The sequence below is a fragment of the Jaculus jaculus genome, chromosome 15 (assembly GCF_020740685.1).
Source record: "Jaculus jaculus isolate mJacJac1 chromosome 15, mJacJac1.mat.Y.cur, whole genome shotgun sequence".
Classification (NCBI taxonomy): domain Eukaryota; kingdom Metazoa; phylum Chordata; class Mammalia; order Rodentia; family Dipodidae; genus Jaculus; species Jaculus jaculus.
The window spans coordinates 7,307,955-7,319,432 of record NC_059116.1 but is presented as its reverse complement, the minus strand read 5'-3'; the positions used below and the strand labels follow the sequence as shown (position 1 = coordinate 7,319,432).

Sequence of the window (11,478 nt, the reverse complement as noted above, 5' to 3'; positions counted from 1 at the left end):
TCAGAAGCCAAGGCATGGCGGCACACGCCGTTAATCCCAGCACTTGGGAGGCAGAGGTAGAAAGATCACCGTGGGTTCGAGGCTCCCCTAGACTACATAGTGAATTCCAGGTCAGCCTGGGCTAGAATGAGACCCTACCTGGGGGGAAAAAAATCACAATCAACTGAAACTACCTGGGCATTTCCAGACAACTGCAACAGACTGGCGGGGGGAGGGGGGGGAAGTACAGAGGGAGGGGGAAAGAGAGGGCGGGAGGGAGGCACCCATGGTGGCTGGGCATTCTGTTCCCCTGGACACTTACAGTCATTACTGTCTGCAGTGACCACTGTTGACACTGTTATGACCGATCAGACATGCAAAATTGCTTGGAATTTGCTCAGGTGTTTTAACTTTTCCCCAGTATTGGAGGAGAGCCAGGGCTCATGCCCCCTCCCCACCCGGCACCATAGATAAATACCCCCAGGTAGCTTCTTTCAGTCTGAATTAAACAGCACTGAGAAGAAACACCTGCCGGAGAGTCAGTTTCCTGACATCCACCAGGCGAGGGCTTGAATTGAAATGTCCCTATAGCTTCAGGCGATTGTGCCTGAGCAAGTGGAGTCTTTGCCAGGTGGGGTCCAGCTGGAGGAAGTGTGTGTGTGTGTGTGGGGGGGGGTGCCTTTGGGTACCCTAGGGTGCGTGCAGTCAGCTCCCCCTTGTTGTTCTCTCCCTGTTGGGGATGTGTGATGAAGTAAGCATTTTCCTCCACCACAGTGAAGCTTCCTCTGGAACTGATAAGCCTGAAATAAACCCTGTCCTCCCAGGAGCTGCTTCTGATCAGGTGTGCCCTCCTGAAGGAGGCGGTTACTGCCGCATGCCACGTGAGGACGGGGATTGTAATTTAAAAGTATGGGGGAGGGGCAGCCAGGGCTGTTCTCTACTTCCGGAAGGCTGGATTGCAGATACATACAAATCTCAGGAAAAAGAGAAGGCCATTGCCTAAGCCCATTTCTAGCATTCTTATCTAGAAAGCGAAAATTCAAACTAACATGTCAACTTTATTTACTTTTATTTTCCTCTTGAGTTTCTCTGGCATCTTTTATTTACTTCGTGGGCAGCCTAGCCCTGAGTCCTATTCAGCCCCTACGTCTAGAGAACCATGAAGGGTAAGAACGCTGGGCTAGGAAGATTGCTCAGTGGTTAAAGGCATTTGCTGATAAAGCCTGTTGCCGGAGGTTCAATTCCCCAGTAACCATGTAAAATCGGGCATGGCAAGAAGCCCTGTGGCACCCATCCTCTCCTCTCCTCCCTCTCTCTCTCTGTCTCTCTCTCAACTAAACAAATAAAAATATTTAAACGAAGAAGAAGAACAAGAATGCCAACCTACAATAACTTGGATTTTAAGAGATTTAGTTGCCAAGTACCCGTATCGTCTGCCAGCATGGATAAGTAAACCAGGGAAGAGGCGGGTCACACATTGAACTCATTTCTCAAGAATCTATACGAACTTAAAAAAAAATATTCGCGGTGTGGAGGGGAGTGGTCGTATTTCCCTTTTTCTTCTTTTAAGGAAAATGGGCACACGGAATATTTTTCGGAGAATAAAGCCCTTGTACCACGCTGTTCCCTGCCCCTCACTCCCCAAGCTGAAAAAAGAGCGGCCAGATTGCTTTAGGGACGGGTGCAAAAGGAAATATATAAAGGAGACCAGCACCTTCAGGAGATTATTCAAGAAAAACCCTTCAGAGAGAGGGAGAGAGAGAGAGGGAGAGAGAGAGAGAGAGAGAGAGAGGGAGGGAGGGAGGGAGGGAGGGAGAGAGAGAGGGAGGGAGGGAGGGAGAGAGAGAGGGAGGGAGGGAGGGAGAGAAGGAGGGAGGGCGAGCAAGAATCAAGAAATACTACAAAAGCCAAGAGGAATATAACTGCGGTGTTCGGGGTAGGAGGGAATACGGACGGAGGTAGAACAGGACCCTCAGAAGCCATTTCCAAGCGGGCCAGATCACCGATTGCATGATAGCGGGGTGGTGGGAGGCAGGAGGCAGCGCACTGAAGGAAGGCAAAGGCGGACAGACGAGCGTGCAGGCCGGGTGTACCTGGGCGAGGAGTTGGTACAGAAGTCACCACAAATAGGTGCGATTGCTTTTTAGGTGGAGTCACTAGTTCCTTGCAGGGCGAGGTCACTTTGCACCTATGTACCGATCCCTGGCGGGAGGTCCCGAGGAGATCTGCGCGCTCCGCCCCAGCGGGAGCCTCGGTCGGCGGGGCTGCGGAGGCCCAGGGAGTCCGCGGGTTCAAGGCCCGGCGGCGCCCTGCTCCTGCACGGGCCGGGAGGCCTTGCCGCGGGGCTCCGGCGCGCCCTCGGCCGGCGTGGCGGGGAAGCGCGGCCCGTTGCCCGCGAAGGAGTCCCTGCGGGCCAGCGTCTGCTCCTGCACCGGGCGGCCCGCGGGCTCGGGCTCGGGCTCGGGCTCGGGCTCCGGCGCCGCGGCGCCCGGGGCGCCCTCCTGCGAGGTCTGGCTGACGTAGACCACGATGATGTCGCCCTTGAAGTTCATCACCTGCCCGCTGGAAATGAACGTGGAGTTGCTGTTCCCGGTCACGTTCCCTGCGGGAGAGAGCGAGGAGAGGCAGCGAGTGAGGACAGCCTGCGCCGGGGTCTCGGGAGAGGTCCCTGCGCGCCCCGGGGTCCTCTCCGCCCCCCGCCCCCGGCCCCTCGAAGAAGCAGCCCGGGAAGCCCATGGGTCACCTTACCAGGCCCACCCGGGCAGCCGGGGAGCGGGGAAGAGGGGACGTGGAGAAGGGAAGGGAAGTCAGCCTGTGTGGGCCATTCTGCCTGCCACGTGGGGGTCCAAGACCCTCCTGGAGTCCAGGATCACAGGCACGACCCGGGGGTCACTAAACTGTGTATGGGGCAGGGGCCGGGAGAAATCTTTACACGCACCAAGCACAGCCAGTGGCCCAGCTGTGAACTCTGGCACTGGACACCCATGTCCCCTTGGGTGCCTGCCTGCCTCCCTCCTTCCTGACAGCTCAGCCCCAGAGGATCCTGAAGATAGGCGAGCTGATTTTAGCAGAGGTTGGCAAATTTCCTTAACATTTAAAACAATTTACTCCGGTGGGGCGCGGGTACGGGGAGGGGGGAGTGATTCAGAAAATTTTTAAAATAGAGAAATGTAATAAATATATCACTTTCCTTCTTGACCTGCAAAGGTGTTCAGTCCTTAATGTTCTGTCATTAACTCCTCTGTGAGTGATTAGGAATAGTGAAATAGTCTTTTAACTAATAGGCCCTTTGGAGCTGGGAAGATGACTCAGTGGTTAAAGGTGCTTGCTTGCGAAGTCTGCCCACCTGGGTTTAATTCCCAAACTGCCCATGTAACCCACACTCAGTTGATTGCACAGCAAGAGCCCCTGGCATGCGCCTCCGTGCGCACGCGGGCACACCTAGTTAGTGCAAATACATAAAATAAGTAATAGACCTTTGGGAAAACAGAAAGTTCAACTAATGTTAGAAAGCCTGTTGCCTTTCATTACTCTCCTATCCTAAAGCCTGATGATCTAGAAATTTCCTGGGTAAAAATAACTGCCCAGACCAAGCAAATCTAGAAACTCACCATCTTTCAGTCTGACTGGGCAATACAGACATGTTTACCTTTTCCTCCACTCTGACTCAGCACAATTCATGTAAATAAGATGAAGTCTGCATTAGCCGGGCCACCTGAAGAGATTTCTCTCAAACCAGGAAGGGCACTTTTGGGTAGCGTTAGCTAAAGCACCACAGGCATTTAAAGATTCTTTTGGGGATCCCTCCCCCATCCCACTGGGTACCTCCAGCGAGGGCACGATGGTGGCCTATCGAGAACCCATGGAAAGAAGGACTTCAAATGTAAGCAGCAAGTTAGAAGTCACAAGGGAAGGCCCGGATGGTTTCTGCTGCTCTCCCCACAGGACGCTGAGTGGAGTCTGCTCCAAGCTGGACCAGCAGCAAGAATTCATTTGTCCAGCAAATACCACAAGCAACCTGTGGGAGCCAGCCAGCATTCCTGTTTTTCCCAGCCAGCCAGCCATTCTCCATGGCTAATACACATGGGCAGGAGCTCCTGACCTGCGCCATACTCCAAGGCTACGTTCCAGACCACGTCTGGGCCTTTCTCCTCTAGTAGTAGTTGTCAAGTCCAGTTCTCAAGTTTGTTTTTACCAGATAAATTCAAGACAGAAAAGTCAAAATGAGAAACTAAATTAATGCATATACACTGTGAACATTATATTCCAATTTTTAAATTTTTTTTTATTTATTTGAGAGAGAGAGAGAGAGAGAAAGAGAGAGAGAGAGAGAATGGACACGCCAGGGCCTCCAGCCACTACAAATGAACTCCAGACACATGTGCCACCTTGTGCATCTGGCTTAGGTGGGTCCTGGGGAATCGAACCTGGGTCTTTTGGCTTTTCAGGCAAATGCCTTAACTGCTAAGCTATCCCTCTACCCCTATATTCCAATTTTATTTTATTTGTTTGTTTATTGTTTTTTGATGTTGGGTCTTGGTCTAGCCCAAGCTGAACTGGACTTCACTATGTAGTCTCAAGCTGGTCTCGAACTTACAGTGATCCTCCAACCTCTGCCTCCCGAGTGCTGTGACTGAAGGTGTGCACCACTATGCCTGGCTATATTCCAATTTTAAACATACCATATTCATTTAATAAATTCAGGTATTTTTAAAAATATTTTTGAGAGACAGGGGGAAAAAGAGAAGAAAGCAAAAAGAAAGGAAGACAGAGAAATCAAGCAAGCATGGGTGCACCACGGCCTCTAGCCACTGCAAACGAACTCCAGACACGTGCACCCCCTTGTCATGAGCCGCTTTGTACATCTGGCTTTGCGTGAGCACTGGGGAACTGAACCCAAGCTGTCAGGCTTTGCAAACAAGCACCTTTAACCACTGAGCCATCTCTTCAGCCCAAAGACAGTCATTTTAAATTGCTTAGAAGTATGGTTTTTCTTGGCATCATCCCACTGCTGTGTTACTGTGACATTATTAAGTGCTGGTATTAAATTATACTCAGGGTCTACCTAGCCATTGCACGGTTGGTTTATGGTTCTGAGTTTGATCTTGTTTCTTCTTTCTTCTCTTCATGTTTACATTTCTCTGGCTGTGTCATGGTGCACAGGATTTATCCATCATTTAAAATTTTTTTTTATTTTTTTTATTTTATTTTTTTGGTTTTTTTTTTTAATTTTTATTTATTTATTTGAGAGCGACAGACACAGAGAGAAGGACAGATAGAGGGAGAGAGAGAGAATGGGCGCGCCAGGGCTTCCAGCCTCTGCAAATGAACTCCAGACGCGTGCGCCCCCTTGTGCATCTGGCTAACGTGGGACCTGGGGAACTGAGCCTCGAACCCGGGTCCTTAGGCTTCACAGGCAAGCATTTAACCGCTAAGCCATCTCTCCAGCCCCATCATTTAAAATTTTACTTTCCAAAAAAAGCATAATCATAAATCTATTGCTGTGTATTTCATTCTATTTGTCTGAGCCCAGGTAATATCCTATGCTTTTGGCATCATTCTACAAAAAAAAATAAAAACTTTGTGTAAAATCTTACAAATTGAAGATTTTACTCCAGACCATTACCTCATGACAAATAATTTCTTTGATAGTGATAGACTAATAAGATAATTCTACTAGATGGATAATCTTTTTATTTGTTTTGTTTGGGTTTTTTTTCAAGATAAGCCCAGGCTGACCTGGAATTCACTATGTAGTCTCAGGCTGGCCTCAAACTCATGGCAACCCTCCTACCTCTGCCTCCCAAGTGCTGGGATTAAAGGTGTGCACCACCATGCCCGGCTCGGGATAATCTTTCTTGCTTTCCATTTTTATTCCCAATGTTGAACTGAAACCTGTTTAAGGGACATAGTTAAACATTTCAGAATGCTTTTATATGTAGACTGAACTGTCATTCTTGGGCTGGGGAGATGGATAAAAATGTTTGTTAGATAAAGTGCTGGCTAGTCAAGCCTGAGTACCCGAGTTTGTTCCTCCCTAGACTTCATGGAAGAAGCTAGAAGCCATGGTGGGCTTCTGTATTGATGGCGAGATGGCAGGAGAGCTTCCCAAAAGCTTGAGGCGGCAAGAGCAGAAGAGAACCCCAGCAGAGCGAGTCCAGAGAGTGAGAAACCCTGCTTCTCATGAGGTTGGCAAGGGCCAACCTGAGGAGTTGTCCTGTGATCTCCGCCTGTGTGCCACGCTGTGCCTACATTCTCCGCACATACAACACACACACATGAACACACAGGAACAACAATGAATGTCAGGTTTGGAAGGCCGTGGGTCAAGCAGGAGGACAAAATGAAGGCCTTTAAATTGCCGGTGATTAGGAAGAAAAGTTATGTAGAAAGAGTACGAGGGGCCATGGAGATGGCTCAGCAGTTACAGGTGCTTGCTTGCAAAGCTTGCTGGCTTGGGTTCAATTCCCCAGCACCCATGTAAAGCCAGAGGCACAGAGTGGAACATGCATTTGGAGATCATTTGCAGCTGCCAAGACCCTGGTGCGCCCCTTCTCTCTCTCTAATAAATAAACAAATAAATAAATAAATAATTTTTTTGAAGGATGGGATTCTCAAGATTCTTCTGGTGATTTTTTTTTTAAACTCAAAGCTATCAGTTGGCTATCGTTTCATATTCTTTCCATATCGCAGAAGTGTTTGCCCATCAGATTTTCTCTGTGGATGAATCATCAGGCACTGAATTGCAGTGGTATCCACTGGTTTTCTTTCTCAGGGGGAGGGAGACAGGCTCGCATGTGTCTCAGGCTAGCCGAGAACTCTCTATGTGGTTGAGGATGACCCTGAGCTTCTCATCTTCCTGCCTCCACCTCCTCGGTGCTGTGGGATTTAACCCAGGATTCAGGCATACTCAGCAAGCACTCTGTCACCTGAGCGACATCCCCAGATCTGATGCCCTTCAAGTACCAGCCAACCTTATGATAAGCATGTTATGAGATGCCTAAGATGCCCGTCACTGCTGGAAACTCTGGGCGCCCACTTCCTGATGCAGAGCCGAGGTCTGTCTCTGAGAACAAGCGACGGTATCAGCTGTTGTTATGCTCTGGTACGATTTCTGGCTTTAAAGTACTATGAGAGTGAAGTTAGTTGCCAAATCATCTAAACACAAAATCCTTCTTTAGTATTTTTCCCTCAAGTTTTCATAGCTTTCTAATCTACTTCATCTTCAAAGGGAAGTTTTGTTTTTTTTTTTCCCACTCAATTCTTTCAATCATTCCAAAGCATTTTGTACTTTCCATAGCAAACCCTCTTGCCTATCAGACTCAGGTTTTGGCATACTAATATGCCAGTCAAGTCCTAAGGCACACTGAGATCATCTCATACCTACATCCCTGGGAGTGCCCATAGATGCCCAGCCACAGGGTGGGAGCGGAAGGCCTGGGTTTTACTATGGGGAGCCCACTAATCACGGTGTAGGTCATCATGAGAAGGGGGATGTAATGTATCACTTTCCCTGGACTCTCCGGGGTGTGCAGTCCCAGCCTTCTGCGGCCACTCCTGTGTGCCTGCTGTTCAGCTCCACGCCCTAGAAGAACACTCTGCTGCCACTTCTTGGCAAATCAGTAGACCTTTTAGTCTGTACCAGTTTGCTGTCTCCCACAAAAGTTGCCATGATGGGCTGGAGAGATGGCTTAGCAGTTAAGCACTTGCCTGTGAAGCCTAGGGACCCCGGTTCGAGGCTCGATTTCCCGGGACCCACGTTAGCCAGACGCGCAAGGGGGTGCATGCGTCTGGAGTTCGTTTGCAGTGGCTGGAGGCTCCGGCGCGCCCATTTTCTCTCTCTCTCTCTTTCTCTCTTTCTCTCTCTCTCTCTCTCTCTCTCTGCCTCTTTCTCTGTCTGTCACTCTCAAATAAATAAATTAATAAATAAAAAGTTGCCATGATGGCATGGAAATTGTAAGTTTGAAAGTCGGAGGGCATCAGTGACCTTCCTTCGTGAAGGGAAGGAGAGTGTAGGCTAAAATGTGGGTTCAGCGGAGACAGATTCTGACAGCAGCTGTGCAATAACGAGAATAACAGAAACAACAAGCCAGACCTAGAACTGGCGGAGTGCTCTCTGCAAGCCAGCCTGTTCTGCACAGGAACTAGCTTACAGGGCCTTGCACTCAGCGTTGGCTGGTTGTTTTCCTACTCCACCAACTGCCACTGTGTTCAGGATAAAAAAAATAGTCTTGTTTGGCTAGAAAGAGGGCTCAGCCGTTCAGGCACTAGGCTGCCAAGCCTAACAACCCGAGTTTGACTCCCCAGGACCCATCTAAAGCAGATGCACAAAGTGGCACATGCATCCGGAGTTCATTTGCCGTGGCTGGAGGTCCTGGTGCGTCCATTCTGTCTGTCTGCCATTCTATCTATCTATCTATCTATCTATCTATCTATCTATCTATCTATCTATCATCTATCTATTTTTCTACGTACTATCATCTATCTATGTATCTATTTATCTAATCTCTACTTGCAAATAACTAATAGATAAATAAAAGCAGTCTTGCTTTTCCAAGGCACACAATGATCTAGGCTTACTGAATGTAGCCCAATGAAATCAGTATCAGCTTGTGTCTGCGTCTCTGCTGAGCAGAGATGGCAAGTGGTGACTGCAGAGACGGAAGTGTTAGTGGCTGTGTGGATATGACAGGACGGTCAGACAAGGGAGAGGCAAGGAGTCCAAAGGAATTCTGTTCATGCCCTGATTTGCCCTTCACTAGTGGTAAGAATTTGGCATACACTACCTAGGCACTCCCCACATCTCCATTTGCCCATTTATAACGTGATTACTCGTTCCCAGGTCATGCTAGCTTGGCAGTACATGGCCACTACACCATAAAATATGTTCAGTAAATTTACAACTGAGTGTGTGAAGGTATGGCAAAGGGGCTGCTGCAGTCAGGTTTGCATGGCGGGGAGAAATCACCCAACCAAGAGCAGCTTGTGGGAAAAAGAGATTTATTTTTGGCTTATAGGCTCAAGGGGAAGCTCCACGATGGCAGGGGAAAATGATGGCATGAGCAGAGGGTGGACTTCACCCCTCGCCCACATAAGTTAGACCATAGCAACAGGAGAGTGTACCAAACCCTGGTGTGGGGAAACTGGTTATAACACCCATAAGCTTGCCCCCCAAGAATACAATGCCTCCAGGAGACATTAATTCCCAAATCTCCATGTTCTGAACCTAACATTCAGAACACCTAAGTTTATGGGGGACACCTGAATCAAACCACCACATTCCACCTCTGGCCCCCATAAACTGATAACCATCCATGATCTAAAATGCAATGCATTCATCTAACTTTAAAAGTCCCCGTAGTTTTTATCAATTCCAATGATGTTCATACATCCCCATAGTCCAAGATCTTTTAACTGAGCCATAATATCAAAATATCCCCCCCCAAAAAAACATAATGGCACAGAATAAATACCCTGCAAAAGATGGCATTAGGTGTAGCAAAGAAATATGCAACCAACACAAGATTTAAAACAACCAGGGCAAACATCAAACTCTGTAACTTCAAATGCAACAACTCTAGCCAATGACAAATCTCCAAGTCCAATAATTCTAACCAGCAATTCCAATTCCACCCCTCCAGCTAGTTTACTCACAGTCCTGGAAAACTTCATCGGGGCCAGCAGCTCTCCTTAGCAGCCATCCTATGGTCCCGGCATCTCCACTGGGTCTCCACTGCAAGCCATGGTTCATCCACATGGCTCCATGGGGTCTCTATGCAGGCAACCAGCAAACCTGCTTCACACTGCCCATGGCCATTTCCAAAACACAAGACTGTGTTGCAAACTCAATGACCCTCTCTTTCCAGCGTTTCTTATATTCCACAATGCCAGGTAGGGTGCCAATTTGTTAATCCAGGGGGGAATAAAACAGACTTTGAAGAACAGGACACTCCTTGAGCTCTCGGGCCCCTTCCAAAGAGTCTACATTCTTCCTGTTGCCCCAGTGCAGGTCAGCTTGCCCAATCTCAGAGGTTGTAATCTCTCATTTGTAGCTTAATGGGCAACAGTTCACCCAAAGATTTTTCTTTCTGTGCCATATCCCTCTGCTCACATCAGTTCATTTCCATGCAAAGCAACCCTGCACAACTTCTCAGGACATGGGTACAAGAGCAAGCTTCTCACACAAGTTGCTAGCCCAATCCAAGCAAAGCCTTTCTCACCCTCATAAGCCAAACCTCACAGTCCATAGTTCTTACTGCATTCATGTCTCTCAACTCTGACCAGGCTGTACTTACAGCACTATAACACATCTCTTAGGCCAAGGTTTCAAATCCTTCCACATTCTTCTTGAAAATCAGCTTCAAAAGGCCAAAGCCACAGAGTCAGGTGTCTAGCAGCAATCCCACTCCTTGGTACCACTTTACTGTTGCAGTCAGGTTCGCATTGCTGGTAGAAATCACCCAACCAAGAGCAGCTTGTGGGAAAAAGAGGTTTATTTTGGATTACAGTCTCGAGGGGAAGCTCGACAATGGCAGGGGGAAAATGATGGCATGAGCGGAGGGTGGACATCACCCCCTGGCCACTATAAGGAGGACAATAGGAACAGGACAGTGTGCCAAACACTGGCATGGGGAAACTGGCTGTAACACCCATAAGCCCACACCCAACAATACACTGCCTCCAGGAGGCTTTAATTTCCAGTTGCTATCAGCTGGGGAACCTAGCATCCAGAACACTTAAGTTGATGGTGGACACGGGAATCAAACCACCACAGCGGCATTAAGGACAAACAGGATGATGGATTTGAAAATGCTTGGGAAATAACCATAATGGCAATTCTATACCCAGAAAGGAATGCTGTCACTCACGGAGTGCCAAGAACACAGAGCTTTGCTGAATGGACGGAGCAGTAGGGCTATCTTTCCATACCTGTCATGTTGGAGAATCTCAATGTGTCTTAAAGACCGAAAGGACATGTTCCTCTGGAAACCTAACAGACTTTTGCTTTCTTTTATAAGATCAACCATCAATCATTATGATTGCCTCTGGTTAGAACACTCATCTACATAAAATGACACCGAGTCCCACAGCCTCATTTCTTGTCACGCCATTTGGTCACGAGCTGACTGTTATGCTAGATTATATCAAGGCTCCAAATGAAATGGCAAACTACCTTTATCTTTTAATATATCTCAGTCCAAACTGACCTTGCTCAAAGCACCCATTCCTTAAAATTTGCATTCTCCATTTCATATCAGAAGCGCGCATGTATTTACCCACGCTAACACAAGAAGGTGGAGCTCTGTGGTATCAGCCTGACTAGATCACCGTGTCTGCACGCTGCGTGATCATAGTTGCCATGGTTTCTTCAGCTGACACATGCCTGAATGGTGACTCCGCTGAGATCTAAGGAATCCCCCGCCAGTTCTGATGGTAGAGTGAGTCCCTCCTTCGCTGGGAGATGAAGAGGGGGAATTTAAAGGGGAAAAAATGGTTTGA

At 48.2% G+C, this 11,478-nt stretch overlaps 1 protein-coding gene across 1 annotated transcript; it reads right to left on the bottom strand.

The window, feature by feature from the left end:
* Nucleotides 1–2,270: 2,270 nt before the first annotated feature.
* LOC123455112 (tumor necrosis factor receptor superfamily member 11A-like) lies at nucleotides 2,271–11,249 on the bottom strand. Its single transcript, XM_045135293.1, has 2 exons — nucleotides 11,187–11,249; nucleotides 2,271–2,581 (listed from the first exon to the last, which is right to left on the bottom strand). Exons 1-2 carry the CDS (start codon nucleotides 11,245–11,247, stop codon nucleotides 2,271–2,273), a joined length of 372 nt encoding a protein of 123 aa, XP_044991228.1. The 5' UTR covers nucleotides 11,248–11,249.
* Nucleotides 11,250–11,478: the final 229 nt, after the last annotated feature.

What these genes read in the sequence shown, in the direction of transcription:
- LOC123455112 (XM_045135293.1), bottom strand. Translation starts at nt 11,247, where the DNA reads ATGCGCGCTTCTGATATGAAATGGAGAATGCAAATTTTAAGGAATGGG. An exon ending in GAATGGGTGCTTTGAGCAAG is followed by an intron (nt 2,582 to 11,186) that starts GTCAGTTTGGAC and finishes TCTCTCCCGCAG; the next exon opens with GGAACGTGACCGGGAACAGC.